The sequence below is a fragment of the Agelaius tricolor genome, unplaced genomic scaffold (genome assembly GCF_023055355.1).
Source record: "Agelaius tricolor isolate 1412-34295 unplaced genomic scaffold, bAgeTri1.0.p SCAF_4, whole genome shotgun sequence".
Classification (NCBI taxonomy): Eukaryota; Metazoa; Chordata; class Aves; order Passeriformes; family Icteridae; genus Agelaius; species Agelaius tricolor.
The window spans coordinates 41,337,478-41,355,885 of NW_027269264.1; the positions used below are offsets into that span (position 1 = coordinate 41,337,478).

At 39.2% G+C, this 18,408-nt stretch overlaps 1 protein-coding gene across 1 annotated transcript in view; it reads left to right on the forward strand.

Moving 5' to 3' along the window:
* Nucleotides 1-16,204, forward strand: part of LOC139589212 (chondroitin sulfate proteoglycan 4-like) — a 37,211-nt gene extending 21,007 nt beyond the window's left edge. The window contains exons 7-10 of the mRNA XM_071425417.1: nucleotides 1,035-1,166; nucleotides 5,205-5,377; nucleotides 9,842-10,025; nucleotides 10,522-16,204. Coding sequence (XP_071281518.1) covers nucleotides 1,035-1,166; nucleotides 5,205-5,377; nucleotides 9,842-10,025; nucleotides 10,522-12,572 — 2,540 coding nt within the window. The 3' untranslated portion in view covers nucleotides 12,573-16,204. The remainder of the gene's footprint in view (nucleotides 1-1,034; nucleotides 1,167-5,204; nucleotides 5,378-9,841; nucleotides 10,026-10,521) is intronic.
* The last annotated feature ends 2,204 nt before the right edge of the window (nucleotides 16,205-18,408 follow it).

Below are 18,408 nucleotides of genomic sequence, written 5' to 3' on the forward strand. Positions count from 1 at the left end.
CTGTGACAACATACCTTCTTCAGCAAAGCTGAAGTGCAGTGAAGAGGCTAAGGAAACAACCCAAGAGTTTATTCAGACCTTTAAATGTAAAAGAAAATGAAAGAACATTCAAGTTACCTTTCTTCCCAAATTCCTTCTTTGCCAAAATGTGACTGCCTAAGTGCTTTGGACCTTCCTAAGACATAAATGGAGTTGAAAATTTTGGAGTAATTTTCTCCCCAAGTTTAAGATTTCAGCTCCACCATGTCAGTGAAGAAGAGAAGGGGGCACTCTTGCTGATTTACATCTAAGGGGTGTCTGGCTTTCACTGAAAACAACAGCCAGTAGTTCTTCCTGGGGAATGTGTTAATTACATTATCAATTTATTTAATTGTAATTAAGATAGAAGGGCTCTGATAAAAAGTTGCTTTCAGGGTGATCTTGGATAAATTGCTAAGGAAACTTTCCTGTCTGCTCATCTGGGAGTCACTTTGGCAGTCACACTGATACCACCCGAGACTTTGATTGTTGAGATGGAACCCCTTTCTCATCTGGTGGCTCCAGTGAACCCTGCTTTACTCTCTACATACCCAACACACAGTCAAACAAGGTTTCCTCACTGACTTCACTTCAGGTTTCCCTTAGCAGAATCTCAGGTGCCTCTATCCTTAATTTAATTATTGTGCAACTACAGAATAAAGGCTCTGTCTGGGAGCCCCTGACAGGGGACCCTGACCAAAAGGCTTTGCAGTCTAAGCCATGAAAGTCTGAAGTCCTCAGCTCCTGCCATGTCTCTGAGTGTTGGTCCCCTGGCAGCAGGTCCCAGTGCCCTTTGTTAAGCAAAGGCTCAGCAGTTCAGGGCTGCTTGCCTCAGGCTCCGGCCACCCAGAGCTCAACCTGCACAGCTCCACTGCAGCTGCACCCAGAGCTACCTGCCCTGAATGTGTTCCTCAACAATATTTCACAGTAGCCAAGAGTGAAAGGTGTCCAGTGTATGTTTGTTTTTTGTGTGACAGAGTAATATAAGAATAAATTTATGGTTTTGATTTCCACAGGAACAATGTCTGGAGGCTTCAACTTTCAGGTGACAGATGGTTTGAACTTCGCACCCCGACAGATTTTTAGCATCACAGCTCAGATGCTGGTCATTAGCCTTGAAGTGAACAAAGGGCTCGGAGTCTTTCCAGGTAGGTTTTTTGAGATGGTCATGATTTTGTCCACTTGAAAATATTGCCTAATAGAGAGTTATTTGTCAGATAATTAACTGACTAAACTATGGAAAACTGTAGCTGGGAATATTTATGTGTGTTTTTTAAAAAAGGGTGAATGTTTTCTCAAACAGCATACTGCTTTTTTGCTTTGCAGTCTTTAACCTTTTGATACGTGCATGCTTGGAGTCATAGAAATTGGCAGTGAAATGTTCAACTACAATGTGATAACACTGTCTGCCTAAGCTCTGGAGATTTCCTATTTAGGTTTGTTTAAAATCTCAGTACTCCATTCAGATATTTAGAGATTTAGGAGGTTGTGATAGTGCCTTGTAAAAGCAATAGAGGAATGAAGATTGTGGCCATGAGATTCTGAATACCACGTGACAGCAGCACAGACTCACTGAGGAATCAGAAGGCTGGAAAACTTTGATTCACATTTGTGCATTTGTAGCTAGTTGGTTCAGCAGCTGAGTATTTTTTAATGAAATCATACCATTGAAGGAGTTGATGTGCTAAGAGGTCTCATCAGAGCCATTTATTCCTTTACTGGCAAGAGTAATCCCTCATTGAGTTAGGAATCTAACATTTATTGCAGGATTAAAGGAGAAATAAAGATTAGTTTTCTCTCAGTAGTATCTTGCATCACACTTTTGTTTGTGATGCCTTCTTTTTTTGTTTCTCTGAATGTGATCTGTAGAATCAGAGAGATACTAAGAATTGGCAGAGTTCTAGAGGTTGTAATCTGTACCTTGATTTATTAATTGGATATGGAAGAGGAGCACTTTATCTTCTTACACTTCCTGAATATAAGTTGCATAAACAAATGTTTGCAGCAAAAGCCACTTAAACACAGGCAACAAAAAATGAGATTGTAGCAGCATGATCTTCTAATTCAGTCAAATAAATGGGATTCACATAAGTCCACTTAAAAAGCTTATTAATCTGCAATTTTGGTGTGTAAGGTTGCCTTGGGCACAGGGATTTACTGGAATTCTATCTTAAGCCAATGATAATTGTAAGAAAAGTATGCCTAATACTTCCATAGAAGGCAAAGTCTCTAGGCTGTCAATCAGTTCTTCCGTTTATAAAATACAGTATTCCTTTCAGCACTGCAAACTGTATTCATCCAAGATTGCAGTTTTTTCCTTGCATTCTCACTTACTTTGGGTTAGCAAAATTCCTTTTAGATGTTATAAAAGTGTTACTAGCTTTTTCACATGTTCTCTTTATGGTATTTTTTAGAGACATTCTGGAGCAATATGGCTTTCAGTTGTACTTTGCCATCATGAGATGACTATTACAACAACTAGAGTGCCAAATGGTTACTATATATAAAAACAACAGCCAGTGTCCTGTTAAATTTTATAGCCTTACTAAAAAGGGATAATTTTGAGCCAGCTTGAGAAATCTTCTCTCTGGGGTAGTAAAAATTGAATTTATTGTGAAGAATTTACCATGTCTTTGTGATGGGGTGTAAACTATTCTCTAAAGCATATTGTTCTGCAATTTTATAAGAGCATGAACTGCTTTTTTTCATGTTGGGTATACCAGATCTGTTTATATAATTCATAGATTTTTTTCTGTTTTAACAGAATCTTGTTTTATTCAGCATACTCAGAAAATTGACTGCTAGATATATTAGTTTTTTCTACTGTATCCTAGATATGTGCAATGGAAGGATTTGCTTCTTCAGGAAGGCAATTGCTCAAAAAAGAAATGAGCTGAGTTTCTCTGAGGAGAGTTAAGCCTGACTTGTAGTTAATTGGAAGCAGAGCTGTCAAATCAGTCTGTAGATGAGATGATTTATAACTGTTCAGCAGTGGTAGGGAGAATGCTCATGCCAAAGCATTTTCCAAATCTTAAATAGGCAGTAAAAATGTGTAACAAAATTATGAGGCACCAACATTATGCTGTTGTACTCTACTTGAATTGATTAGCTTGGCCTTACTCAGTGTCACCTGTTCTTGTGTGTCTTCCTCCTCTATCTGTTCCTGTCCCCTGTGTTTGGGTGGGGTTTTTGTGATTTCTCCTTCTGTGATTGGGAACACACAGGCAGTGTTCTCACTTCATTTTCTTTCACCCAGTCTGCTGGCTGGCAAATAACCTTCCTCTCCCTGTTGAGTTGTCAGACCTGAGAACTACTGTGAGTGCCAGGGAAGTTCTCAACTCTCAGGTGAGAAGTGGATGAAGGAGAAGGTTAAGTTTGAGGAGGATGCTAATTTACAGAAGGGCATGATCGACTATGTTGTCTGTGTCTCTAGACTGTATTTCAGCCTGTGGAGTTCAGTGAGTGAGGTCAGGTCCTCTAGGAATTGAGGGAGTTTTGTGACAGATGCCCTTGTTCCCCATGGCCATGCTCTGTGATGGCAGTGGTGTGGTACCCTGGTATGGTCAAGAAAAATTGCAGCAGTAACTTCCATCACTACAGTGTGACCATGTTTTAGAGTTACTTTGTCCTAGTCTGTTAAGGCAATAAGTCCTGATTTGCATAACTAGCAGGTTGTGCAAATAACTGCGTTTGCAGGTTTATGTGGTCTGATTAACTGTTGTGCTAAGTTGTACATTCTTGACCACATCTGCTGTATGCACAAGGTCATGGTTCCCTCCCTTCCTGTCACAGGAAAAAAAAGGGAAAGAAGGGAGGGGTAGAGGATGGAGACTTCTTGAATTAAATATTGTCTGGGAGAATTTTTCTCAACCTGAGAGACTCCTTCACTTTTCAAAAAGTGTGCACACAGAAAGACACGGGAAGGTAAAAATGGGAAAACAGGAAGAGACAGAAGATCTTATAACAGCTCTGTTTCAAAGCAGTTGTTATTTGAACCAGAGCACAAGCAGATGTGAACAAGCAGGCTCCTGGTATTAATAATGGCTTTAAAAGCATCCCTATTCTTCACTGTCCTTACAATGTTTTTTCCTTTTGAATATTATGGCATATATATGTATATAATACATGTGTTATTTTGTGTTATTCTTGTATGAGATAGATTGATAATTCAGACTTCAAGTATATTTAATACCATATAGTCTTTGAAATTATGTATTGAAACCTATAAAGCTTGTTGCTCAAGGAGAAGATAAAATGTAAAAATGGAGGTAGAAGTGGGGATACAGGGGGAATAGGATGATGGGAATCTTGCTCCTCTAAAATGATCATTGAGCTTAAATTTTAGTTTGGCAACTGTGTACCTTGAAACTGCATTAAAAAGAAGCCAGATTTTTTTTTTTTTTTAGGAAATTACTAGCTAGGAAATATTATTGCCCCAGCTCTGTCAAAAATTGTCTTGCTTTGGCTAACTCCAGAAAGCTCTTTATAATCTTTAAGACAGAAGATAGTAACCTTAGTAAGGTTAGCGTCGTGCTATGTATTAAAAGAATTTTGTTATCACTCAGTCTCCATCTGTCTTAATAAATAATGCATTATTTCAGTTCAGGCTGTTACTTCTGTTACATGGTGTTCTTCCTAGTTTGTTTAATTCAGTACTTATGTTTTAATTTTATTAATGAAAATCCTATTTCACATTGATAAAGTGTACTTTTGTTAATAATTGATTTTGGTTTATGTGTTCACTAGAAACTTTGCCGTTTTGAGTCTTCTCTGAGTCAAATCACCTATGTCTCCTGTCGCAACTGGGAATACCAAAAACATTGGAGTTTGAATTTGGTTCTAGACATGTGATATAGAAACAGAACTTCTTATACATGCTCTGATCTATACTTCAGGTAGTTTTTGCAGAAGCCAGTATTTAGTGATTACATGTGCTGAAGAGAACTGCATTTTTTGCATATTTAAAATGTGGGTACATCCTACTGATAGGCTTTTTAATTGAAAAAGCTGTTGAAGAGTTGTAACCAGAAGGTAACTAGTAAAAGAGTAACTCTGCTGATCTTATAAAATGTTATTAAAATGGTACGTAGAATACCTGGGTAAGAGTGTGAGTTGTGCATGCAAAACTTAGACTTTTGGAAAAAAAATCTGTTGTAAATCTTCTTCCTATACTTCACATTTTTTAGGTTCCAGGAAACCTATTTCACAGCATGATCTGAAAGCTGTAACCAATGATGTGACTAGTGCAGGAAACAGAACTATAACTTTTGTGATTGTAACTTCCCCAAAACTTGGAAGGCTGATCAGAGTAGATTCTGATGATACCACTCAGGAAATCTTCAGTTTTACACAGTCTATGGTAAGCATTTACTTTATAACAGCTAGTTGAGGGGTAGGTTGTTACTTTAGAGAGCATCTCAGTTGCTCATTCTTTGTGTAATCCACTTATATCTGTTAAGTAACCGGGCATATGTGACCCATCAGTGCAATCACCAAGATTTGCTATGTCATTAAATATCTGGCGTCTAGTAATGAACACAAGAGGAACCTTTGTTCCCTTCTGCTTGGATACTAGCAGGGTCTTGGCAATTCCCACTGTTTTGCTTGTAAGACTATTTGTCAAGAAGAGCTGTTCTGGTGCCATTAACCAGCAGTCAGAGGTTGGAAGCTTTTAGTTTTTGGCAGAAGGAGCAGCCTTTTTCTCTATGAAAAGTCCAAGTATCAGATCTGTTTCAGCTGTACAAAGTCCTCATGGCTGTCCCCAAGATGACTTTTATTGACTATATTGGCTGTGGTACTAAATGTGTGAAGTATCTTAACTGTGATACAGACTCTCTTACTGAATGACTAAAACGTGGCAGCTTATGTAACTTGATGGAAAAGGAATTACTTCTGTGGGCAGAATTCGAATATCACTTCTTCTGCAAAAGGAATTACTTGTCTGTGGGCAGAATTCGAATATCACTATCTTTAGCATACATTAAACTATTCTCAGAAAATTAAAGGGAGTGAGATAAAAGAGGGTCAATCTTCTGACTTTGCTCATGGGAAAATGTATTTTTACAGATTTTAAATGCTATTTGATTGAGTATATGAAGGAATAAGAAAATCTATTGGCCAGAATTTGAACTTGGGCAGTAAAACCTGGAAAAAGGACAACATTTTTATTTGTCATCATCAGGCTTTGAAACAACCTGACCAAGGATGGTTGTAGAATGGGTCTCCACCGAGACTTTATAAATCAAGATGAACACAGAATGGTTTTCATGAAAAACACGTTGTAATCCTGTTATGTCATTGGTCTTGTTTCAAAAGTTGCTGAGTTTTGTCTTGTTTTATGAAAGCAATGAACTGTATAATGACATTTTACCCTTCTGATCCCAAAATATGTGATTTTTTGAGTATTAGATGAAACAATTAAGCGTGTTGGACAGAAAATATTTCAGCTAAGGTTTTGAAGTGTCACTCCTTTTGCCTGTGGATGTGACCATTATGTGTGTTTATCGGACAGTACCATGTCAGAACGTGTCACTTATTCTCTGTAGCTTTAGTTTTTAGTAATGTATAGCTAACTTTCCTTTTAACTTTGTAAACTGTGAAAGGTTTTGGGCTGAAATAATATGCATGCTTTTCTTGTCTGTTGGAGATACTTCTATTGACCATTTTAATTTCAAATAACTAGAGTTAAATGACTTCTTGCAGGTGGAATTCAAGTATCCAAACAAGATTGCTGTTTATTCTGGTAGAGGGTGGGATGTATGTAAGAGAGAGAAAAGGGATCCTAAATAAACTTTCAGTTCAGTGTGTTGTAATCACAGGAAGTTAAATATGAGTGAAGAAAATAGCATTTATGTTACAAACATTGTACATTGTCCATGTAATGGAGACTAAAGCATTTAGTTTCTATTTGGTAATAAGCTTGAAAAACTGATTTGAATTGAAAAACATTTTGCATTAGTGTAGGTCTGCGGGTATTCATTGACTTAATTCTGTGTTGAGGAACTTGAAATTTCACTTTGGAAAAGTAGTTACTCCTTTTGCTGGGGTGCTGAACTCTTCTGTATTCTCTGTGGTTTATTGCTTTGTTGCCAAAGGGGAAAAAAACAGCAAAAAGAAACAGAAATTACTATTGCATTCCAAGACATTTTTCTTGAACAGATGTTGTTCAGCTAATATAAGAAAATTATTTGCACATTAAACACTCTTGAGTAATGCTGGAGTTTTTCAACATAATGTTTGATTTTTGTTTTTCTCTGTAGTACTTTCTGGGATATTTTAGAAGTATTTTCATCTCATAGCAAGCCACAGCTTCTTCATTATATAGAGTCATTGCAGAGGTAAACACAGAAATCCTCACCAATTGCATTCAGTTCTTAGACAGACATTAGAATGGATTTACAGTCAAAAAACCCCAAAATAACCAACCAATTAAGATGGATAAAAAACACTGCTGAATTTAATGATGTGTACTGTGCCTGTATTTGTTACAAAAATTTGCTGTCCTCAGCTTGAAGTCCTAAAGAGGTTTTGGAAAGTTAGCCTGAGCTAACATACCCTTTTGCTATTATTTTTTTTTGTTTGTCCTTTAATAGCCATTAAGAATTAAATCAGTAGAGGGTAAACAGAAACCTGGAGATGTGCACAAAGGATTTTATCACATCAGTCTAAATTTTTTAGAGAAAAATTGGGATGGTTTTGAGGCTGCTGAGAAAACTGACCTTGAAAGCCCAGTTTGCCTAGTGATCTCAGTGGGGGCTGTTGCAGTAATTTCAGGATTCAGTCTCTCTGTATTTACACCTCAGATTCTATACTTTTAAACTTCATCTGTGATAACACCAGGGGGGTTTTGGTTTCTTTTTTCACATCTTTCAAGCATATATGATAGAAATGTGTACTAATGAGTCCCTTCAAGGTGTTTGCAGGGTGTGAGGAGTGTGTTAAAATAGTAAATTTAAAACCAGCACCATCTCAGACAGGAATCTCTCAGGCAGTTACAAACTAATGTGGAGGTCTGGTCAGTGGTTGCCTGGGAACTTGCCAAGGATTTAATGGGTGTAGCTGTCATCTCTCCAGGGCAATGAATGAATTATCAAGCAGACCAGATGCTGAATCTACTGGATAAGATTCAATAAGTAGTCTAGTCTTGCTATCATTAGGAATTCTATTACAGTTCCAGTGTATTATAGTATTGATCATAAAATTCAGGTATAGTTCCAGCTGGTGAGAAATAATCTGAAAATACTGCCTTTTGCTTTGGGGTCTAAAGAGATAAACGGTTTTATGTTACATGTGCATTTGTTTCTCTGGAGAAGTACTGCAGTATCTTGCAATACTTTGAAGCTTGATTACTTAGAGTGGACTGATTAGATTCCTTGAGTGTGATGGTCTGCAAGGTCAGTGCAGGCAGGGAGAGGACAAACTAGATTCCTTCTCATCTTTTAGGAATCCCTGTCTTGCTGTGATGTAGAAATGTTCCACTGTGTAGTTCCATCAACTTTTTGCTTGTAAGTGAGAGTAAATATCAGTGGTCATTACACTTCCTTCAGATTTTCTTAGTCTCTTACCAAGTGTCTTTTGCCATTTGAAGGAAATAACTGCATGCATCAAAGTCCTTCTTCAGCCTTTCATATGCTTTTTCATGACAAATAATCCAGCCCTGCTAGTGTCCTTGCAAAGAAAACCCAAGACATTGTTACTTTGATTTACTAAAAATATTGTCCATCTGAGCACATGATCACCATTACTAGTTTAAGGCAGTTTCTCAGTGTTATGTATCTCTTTGCTCATCATGTAAGGCTTTTACTAAGCATTCATGCCCAGTAACATTTGACTTATTTTCATGTGTTTATCTGGCAACACAGAGTCCATCTTAAGAGAAATGCAGGATTATCTCAGTGTACGTACAAGCTGGATTGATGGGCTGAGGCCAATGGTGTGAGGTTCAACAAGGCCAAGTGCCAGGTCCTGCCCTTGGGTCACAGCAGCCCCAGGCAGTGCCACAGGCTGGGGCAGAGTGGCTGGAAAGGACCTGGGGGTGCTGGTGAGAGCAGCTGAACATGAGCCAGGCTGTGCCCAGGTGGCCAAGAAGGCCAATGGCATCCTGGCCTGGATCAGCAATGCTGTGGCCAGCAGGGCCAGGGCAGGGATTGTCCCCCTGTGCTGGGCACTGCTGAGGCCTCACCTCCAGTGCTGGGTCCAGCTCTGGGCCCTCACTGCAGGAAAGGCACTGAGGGGCTGGAGAGAGTCCAGAGAAGGGCAATGGAGCTGGGGCAGGGGCTGGGGCACAAGTGCTGTGAGGAGCAGCTGAGGGAGCTGGGGGTGTTTATCCTGGAGAAAAGGAGGCTCAGGGGTGACCTTATCACTCTCCACAGCTGCCTGAAAGGAGGCTGTGGCCAGGTGCGGGTTGGCCTCAATCTGCCCAAGTAACAACTAGTAGGATGAGAGGACATGGCCACAGTCTGTGCCAGTGGAGGTTTAAATGGAATAGCAGGACACCTTTCTTCATGTGAAACACATCTGAGTATTGAACCAGACTGCCCAGAAAAGTGGTTGAATCACCAACTGGATATTTTAAATGACGTGTAGATGTGGCACTTGGGACATGATTTACTGGTGGAGTTTGCAGTTCTGGATTACCAGTTGGGTTTGATCTTACAGCTCTTTTGCAACCTAAACAATTCTATGATTCTGTATACTCTGTGCATGAACTAAGGTACAAAGGTCTCTTTGAACAATGTTCTCAAGATACTTTTTCTGTCCTTAACACTCCTCTGCTTATAATCAACTTGCTCTTACACATATGTCTACTTTTTACCTGGAACAGGTCGATGAAGGTGTGGTCATGTATGAACACTTACATGCTGAGTCAGCTGACTGGAGTGCAGAAGATTTCTTTACATTTACTGTATCCTCTCCACCATCAGCTCTAGATATCCAGATGTTCCATGTTGTCATTTCATATGAAATTGACAGGCATGATCAGAATAGTCGTCTTCTAGCAAATACAGGTAAAAATGCTTCACTGTTTTGGCTCAAAATTGTTTTGGATCTGTCAGTGATCCATTGGAGAAAAAATTTCTTTCCCTTCAGTAAGCAATGACCAGAATACTTCTGAGACAGAGAGTACTGTAGGGTAATAGCTTGGAATGCTGCATTCACTGCACCCTTAGAAATGAGATAGCTACATAGGTTTGATGCTATAGAAGATATTTTGTTTTCTATAATGGTAGGTGAAAAACACTATCAGAAGCTTTGAGATACTCATATTTCTTTAATCTTAGTGTATGCATCAGTCAAAAATCTTGTCTTTCATATCTGATTGTATTTTAAAAGTAGTGATAATATATTTTTAGCCATGACATGGAAATCAAGGATACCATGGAAATCAAGGATACCACAAAGGATAAAAAATTTTTGAGCGTTATCAGTGTTTGATATGTAGTTTCTAAAATAGTGCAACTATAAAATGTTCAGTTTCTAAGATTCTCTTGTCATTTCTGCCAGGTGCCATAGTCCAGGAAGGAGGTAGAGTATTAATCAACAAAACAAATCTAGATGCTTCAAACCTATTGATTAAGCTACCTGATGTACAGCGCTCCGCATATGAGGTCTGGTATCAGGTTGTGTCTTTACCCCAACATGGCATGATTGTTGTTGGAGAACGAAATGTTACCAAAGAAAAGCCTAACTTCTCCCAATATGTACTGGAAAAATTTGGAATTATGTACATACATGATAATTCTGAATCTCTATATGACAATTTCACTTTTGCTGTTTGGTTGAACCTGAAGAGCAAGCCTGCTACAAAGCCCCATAGTGAAGTTTTAGAGGAGATGTTTAATATCACTGTTTTCCCAGTGAATGACCAATCTCCAGAACTGAAGACTAAAAGACTGCACTTGAAAGTCCTGCAGGGAGATGTGTCAATGCTGGGGGCAGAGAATCTGAAAGTTGAAGACTTAGATAATGCTCCAGCTGAGCTGAAATACACCATTGTTAGCAACCCCAATAATGGTTACTTAGCAATGATAAGCAATCTCAGTGTCTCTATAAAAAATTTCACACAAGCTGATGTTGACAGTGGTAAAGTGTGGTTTGTACAGGATGGAAGTGCATCTTCTGGGGTGTTTTATTTCAGTGTGACTGATGGTAAACATCGCCCTTTATACAAACTGTTCAGTCTTGAAGTTGTACCAATTGCTCTCGTCCTTGTCAACCTTACCAATGTTGTGCTGCCACAGGGCCAGACATCTGTCACTATTACTGACGTTCAGCTTTCAGCCATCACAAATGGAAAAAGCACTAATATTATGTATGAAATAACTCAGCCACTCAAATACGGGCACCTCATGATTGGAAATGAGCAGGTTACTAAATTTGAGCAGGCAGATTTGTACTCAGGGAGGCTCTCTTACCACCTGACAAATCTTACTGCTTCCAGTGATGTACTGGAGTTTATGCTTTTTACTGCAGAAAGCAATATAACAGGACAAGTGCTGAACATCACAGCGAAGCCTTTAGTACAAATTGTATCTGACCTGCAGATTTCAAATCAAGCAGCTTATAAATTTGGAAACAGTGACCTGGATGCTTCTGAGCTAGCCAATTTGACAAACAGCAATCCTAGATTTGAAGTGATAGTGCCCCCCTCTCACGGGAGGATTGTTAAGAAAAGGTTTGTGAATGATGCAACGTTTGAAGATATTCAGATGTTCACCCAGGCTGACATTGATAGTGGTGTTTTGCTTCTAGACATAGACACAAACATGACGGGCATCGATCTATTGAATGACTCATTTACATTTATACTCAGGGCAGATGCTGTACAGCCTGCTGTTGGCTGTTTTCAGTATTCCATTGTGCCATACAGTCCTCCACTTGTGCAGGGTTTTACAACAGAAGTGCTTTTTCTAACCACCATGACCACTTTCAAGGCTGACTCTACCTCAAAGGATGAGGCACTAGTCTCCTCACAGAATGAAGAGCCTGCAATAGCACCACAGAAGACTGAACCAACCATGTGGCCAGGGCAGAATCACTGGGGAAACCTACATGAGGAAGGTCCCTTGCTAGATCAGGCCATGGGAACAAGTGCATCTGTGGGGTTGAAGATGACAAACCAGGTTAATGCCAGGAGTCCCAGAGAGCAGGCAGGTGAAAGCAGCCCTTGGTACATTATTATCCCCCTCATCCTGGTGTCTGTCCTACTCATCATTGCTGTTACTTCTGTGTGCATTTTGTTCGTGTGTCAGAAGAAAGAGAAGACAAAACCTTTAGTCAAAAGTCAAACAGATGCAATCCTCAGTAGTGCAGATCGATGTCTGGAACGGAGTTTGACTGTGCCCTCTGTCACAGTGACTCCTCTTCTGAAGGGGGCTGAGGGGAGTACAGCCTCTGCATTTGTGTCAGTAAAACATGAGCAGCTGCTTCCTACAGTGGCTTCTCCAACTACAGAAAGGCATCTGAAAAACAGTTTTTTAAATCTTGATCCTGAAATGATCCAGTATTGTCGAAAAACAAACCCAACTTTGAAGCAGAATCAGTACTGGGTATAGTTACACCAGTTTTGGTCATGCTAATTGATGTCATATGGAAAAGTGAATATACATTGTTGACATATAATTTGTTCTTTATTACATGCATTTATTATAGGTTAAATGATACACTGTGTGTTAGATAAAATTTAAATACCTGTGAACCTGTGAAATAATAATAACAAAACCCCTACTGATTACAGTAGCCATGACAGAACATTTGCAGTTGGTATGTCAGCAAAATTCTCACTTAATTCAATGGGGAATTTGGCCTTACGGATTTTGAGTGCACCCCATGTATGCAGTATTTTTTATTTCCCATGAAGGGTAAAATAGAATGTTCTGTCATGGATTATATATATTTTTATTGAATTGTTGGGGTTTTCTTTAACTGATTTTGCTATAAAGGTCTTTTATTCCTTCTGAATCACTTTGAAGTTCTCTTTGAAGAACTTCAAATTGTTTCAATAAGTAATTTTTCCATGATGCTAATTTCAATAATGTAACTTTAACCTGAAGGCTGTTCAGAGGCCAGTAGTAAAGAAACAAAACTGCATATTTTGACAGGTCACTAAACTTGATATCCAGAATTCAGTTCAGCAACAACAGTACAGCAGTGAATAAGGATTCTGGTGGAATACTGTGAGATGTTGTTGGTTTTTGTTTCAGTTTATTTTTTCCTGATTTTGTACTGAACTCTAGCCTTTAGTGTCTGAATACTGCTAAAATATATCCTTTTAACTCTACTCCAGATGGCAAAAATTGAGTATCTGTCAGTCAGCCTGTCTGCTTAATTACCTTTAGGCTTAGATTATGTCTGGATGTGCATAAAATTTCCTGCTCCTGAGAAACGGGTAAATTCTGCTTCCAGTGAAGCAAACACAACTTTCTCTGGAATGTATGTACTCAAGCAGATGGCAGTAGAATCAAGGCCTGGGCTGCATATTGTCATGGGTCCTGAAGCTACTGACAGAAGCAATCCTGCAAGGTACTATGTATCCTCTTTGGAAGTTTCACAGTTTACCCCTCATCTTCCAGAACATTGAACAAATATGCCTTATGCACTGCTACCAAGTACCATGTACTCCAACTTTGCTCTGGTGATAAAGTGTGCAATAATTTCTGTGCAAAGGGAATATTACACTCTTTTTGAAAATCCAAGCTCAGTAGTGATGTGCAGTCTCTGGTTAAGACCCAATTTTATTTCCACTGAGAACAAATAATATAATTCCTGTTGACTACAAAGAATGAACTGTCTTCAAGGAAATGGCACTGTGATAATAGCCAGTCTCTTATTAACAATCTCTTATGAACTTCCCATCTATTTTTCACCTTTAAATTGATATGGGTTCCATCCAGTGTCTTTGTAAAAACTCTGTTCTCAGCAGTCTCAGCACTGCACCCACTCAGTAAACACTGGACTATCATTTTTATTTAGGCCTAATTTTATTTAGGTACTGCCATTTTCACTTTTATGGAATGGATTTGCTGACCTCAAGATCCTTGGTGCTATTCATCTCATACTACTTTGTTTTGGATGCTGGTTAAAATTTTTGATGATTAAGTGTTTCTGTCATTTATAGATTCTAGTTATGGGAAATTTCACCCACAAGGTGGGCCAGATGTAAACTGTGCTTACTGCTGTGTTCTGGGAGCTGAACACAGGAGCAGTGGGGGTAGTCCTCATCTCTACTGCCTCTGCCATGGGCAGACATGATTGTGGTGCATTTTTAGAGGCCCTCTAAGAAGAGTAGTCCATGACAGTGGAAAGTATACAAGCCATGTCTTCAGCTGATCAAGTTATTAGAGTACTAGAGACTAAAGGTATGAACCCTTCATATGCTCAAACTAAATGTATTAGAACCTTGTTACACAGTTTTTACATTTGTCATTACTCTATCTTCCCTGATGCCAGTGTGGAGTTCAAGCATGTGATCAGTGTGAAGGGCTCTGGGTGTTTGGTGTCACAGCTGGATCTCACTGTAGATCTGTGTGGTGGACCTTTTCTGCTTTCCCAGAGGAGGTCTCTGGGACTGTTCTGAGCAGCTCTCAGCCAGAGGTGTTGTTGCCAGCCACCACAGGGACACCCCTGCACCCTCTGTGGAGGTACAGCTCTATGTCTCTTGCATTTCCTGGGACCCCTTCTACCAACACTGAGCAGACACCAGCTTCCTCCAGATCCCAGCTGTCAGGTGCAGCCTGCTTCCAGCACCTTCTAGACAGTAGCAGCAACTTGATCCCTTTACACCTTCTCCAGGACACACTCCAAAGAGGAGTAAAGAATTTTAATCTCAGCACTTTTGTAACACATGAAGAAGCCTGCTTCGCATTTTTCTGGCTCTGGGACCTTCCTGTGAAGAGCAAAACACACGTCATGCTCCAAATCCTTCCAAGCAGTGCACCTACAGTTTGATACCAAAATAGTGCACTGCTGAAAAGTCCTGAAGTCTGGTGACAAAATCCACAGTCAGCTTGTGACAGGGTGAACAAATATACAGAAATTAAATGTCAACTTTATGAGATTTTGATAAGTTTATCAGTGTAAAGACACTGTGCCTTAATTTGTGGTGTTTAGTGTGTGGTGGAGATGGAACATAAGGCTGATGTAGTGCTGGTGGTGTAAAAAATGACACTGTGACATAATAGTAAAAAAAACTGCCATTCAGTTATAACTCTGCAATTCAATGGGCATTCTTGAGTTCGAGCATTTGCAAGGTGGGAGAGAAAAGCACTATATAAGAACATCAAAAAAGGTGGTAGAATTTGTGCTGGCTCTTTTGGCTTTAGCATAACGGGCTGAAATCTTGCTCTGTTTCCGAAATGGTTTTGGTTGACAAGAGATGTTCATTTCCAGTAGATTAGCCATTATGGGATTATATCTTGTGCATTTTGCTCAATTTTTAAAGCACTGAGGGTTTTTTCAGTTTTGTTTTTGTTTTTATAGTTAAAATCAGCCTTAACACCTAATTAATCAGGGAAGTGTGCCAGCATTCAGTTTTCTTCCTCAGTTTTTGCTGCTGCGAGACAACTGTGCCAAAGTGCCTGCCATATTATGGAATGTTTTGATGAAAACTTTGTATGAATGTAAGTTTATTGTTAATCAGTGATTACTTGGTTTAATGCAAAACGCAGAGACAATATTGTAACTGATAATTACATGAGAATTTAGCTTTATCCCAAGTATGAATCCCTAGTAGAAAAACCCCAAAATTAAGAACTCTGATTATGTTACACTTTCCCTGTGGACAGTGCAGAATAGTCTTTGGCAGAGGATGGTTTATCTTGTTCATACATAGATATGTAATATAGATAAATCTGCTCTGGCTTAGCTAGTCTAGGTTTGAGATGATAAAAACTAGCTGGCATGAATCTCATTCTGGGTTTCCTAAACCACAGTCAATCTAAAAAATGCAAAAAAAAACCTACCCCATTTTGTGGTTATGGATTCTTTTGAGATTCTAGGAACACACATATTTTATGGTCAGAATCTGGGTTGAATATTTTGGTTGTTTCCCTTGCCCTTGAAATTGTGTGGGTTTTTTATTGGAGATGGGGTTTCTAAAGGATTCCCCTTTTTACCAAATGGAGTTATAAACTGCAACATGAAAGTGCCTTGAAAATGTATATTAAATCAATAAACTTTTTGTTTATAATCCATGCTTATAATTGTGCTTTTTTTAAAGACCTCTGAAGTGCAGAGACAGAAGAGAATCCCATTGCAAGTAACAGCGTTCTTCTGAGTTTTCTAATGTATTTTTTAAATTGCTCATGTGCTGGGGTGGATGCTGTGCTGTGCCCAGTGCCTCTCAGTGTGTGTGGCTGGAAAAGGAGGCACTTCTTTCTCACTGTGCACCTAACCTGGCCATGTCCAGCACTGGCAGGAATGTAACATCAAAATAAGTGCATTGGTTTGAACTTGCTCAAACAGGACTGCACTGGGTTTATTTCAGAAAGATTTTCTGTTATTTAACTGCATCTGATTTTAAAATATCAAGTTCTTAAATACATTAATGTTAATACATTAGTGCTGTTTCTTCTTTGATTTTCATCTTGATTGAAAGTACTCCCTCACTCCAGCCTCGCTCCAAATACACTCTTGAACCCCATTCTTTTTCCCAATCAGAACTTAGCTGGTTTGCAGTTGTTCTTGTAAACTGAGGTAAGGAACTTCCTCTTGAGACATCAGAAATGCTGGTGGCCCTGGGGAGCAGCTTCCTGTACACCATGCATTAGTGCCCTGTGCACAGAAATCTGTCCACAGTAATGAGTTGTGTCCCCCTCCTACACCTCACAAAATACTGGTTTGGAAAGAAAATAGGACAGAAATGGTCATAAACCCTTTACATTCTCCTTTTATTTACGTATGGATGAGGGCCAGGTACAACTTTTGCTGCAGTAGCCTTTGCTACCTTCTGCAATTCCAAATTCAGCAGAGAGTCTACTTATGTGGCCTCCAATCTGCTTTGCACCACTTTTTTCAAGTCAGTCCTTGTGATACTATGTTGAAATACATTCTGTGAATATTTTTATACAGGCTGAAAATAATTGTCCTGGCATATTCAATGGAAACTGTATTAATTTATCTTCACTCATTTCAAGCTAAGTAATTCCTGCCAGAGCTTGCATATCCCAAATGCAGTCCCAGAACAAAATGTTCTTTCATTGCAACTGGTGAAATCTATATTTTCACATCTATTTGTAGGGAGATTCTGCATGGTGAAATGCTTGCTTTACATGATCATTTCCTCATTTCTAAGTCTTCCTGCTTGATTGTTTCTGTGGGAATGCTTTATACATGCTGGTAGGCACTGCTAGACGTGAAATTATTTGCAGTTTGAGGTTTTAGCTGTGAAGCATTTTCATGGCTTCACAGTGAGAGGGGCATTACTTCACATAAATTTGTTGAGGAAAAACAAAGGAGGAGCAGATTGAGAATTGGGATGGGAGTGTCAAAACTCATTGCAAGAACACAGGCAATAGATCTGAATAAATTTATGCAATGTAAAACGTGTGACTGATCACACGTGCTGGAGTGATTTGCTCCAGCTCATACACTTCATCTTGCATAGGTTCAAGGTGTGGTGCATGAAAGCACATTAGGAAGAAAATTCTCGAGATAATAAAAATAAGTAATCAAAAGCTTGCTTTTCATATACAAGTATAGACATTCAAGTACATATCAATGAAATTGAATCTCTTAGGGAGAGGCATGTAGGAAGTTGTTTTGAGACATGCAAAGCCCCTGGGAAGCTGCTTTGCTGGCAGTGAATGCTGAGGAAGGAGTTGGTTAGAGAGGCAGGGAGAGATAGGAGGATTACAGAGGCAAGCTTTCTGGGATTAGATGGAGTTTCTAAAAATGGGAAGGTCGTTTGGAAGCAGACCCATGGGTTTGTTTGAAAGGCAGAGGTGATGTGCTGGGCTGTGCCTTAGGCAAGCAGGCTATGATCTGCCACACTGCCTGGGAAAAGAAAGTGTCAAGGTGAGTTTTGCTCCTACTAGAAGGGAGAGTCCTGCTTAGGCATGGGTGTCAAGAACTAGAAGCTCAGTTTGCCTTTTGTTTTGTTCCCTCTGTAGCTAGAAAGAGCTGTTATTTCTATTAGAAATAAACAGTGTATGACATGAACATTCTGAATTTTGACTTAAGAAGGTTCTTTCAAGAAGTCCAGATGTGGAGTTCATCAGATCAGATCACTAAAATCCTTCTTTAAATAACCACCACCCAGACTGGCTGAGTTAAGTTGCCTAGGACGTAATTCAGATGTTAGGTCTGTTGACATGAATGTTACCTTAAAAATAGAGTTGCAGTGTTCCTAGTGTCTTGTCAAAGTGCAGAAAGGAACAGGATGGACTTGATTTG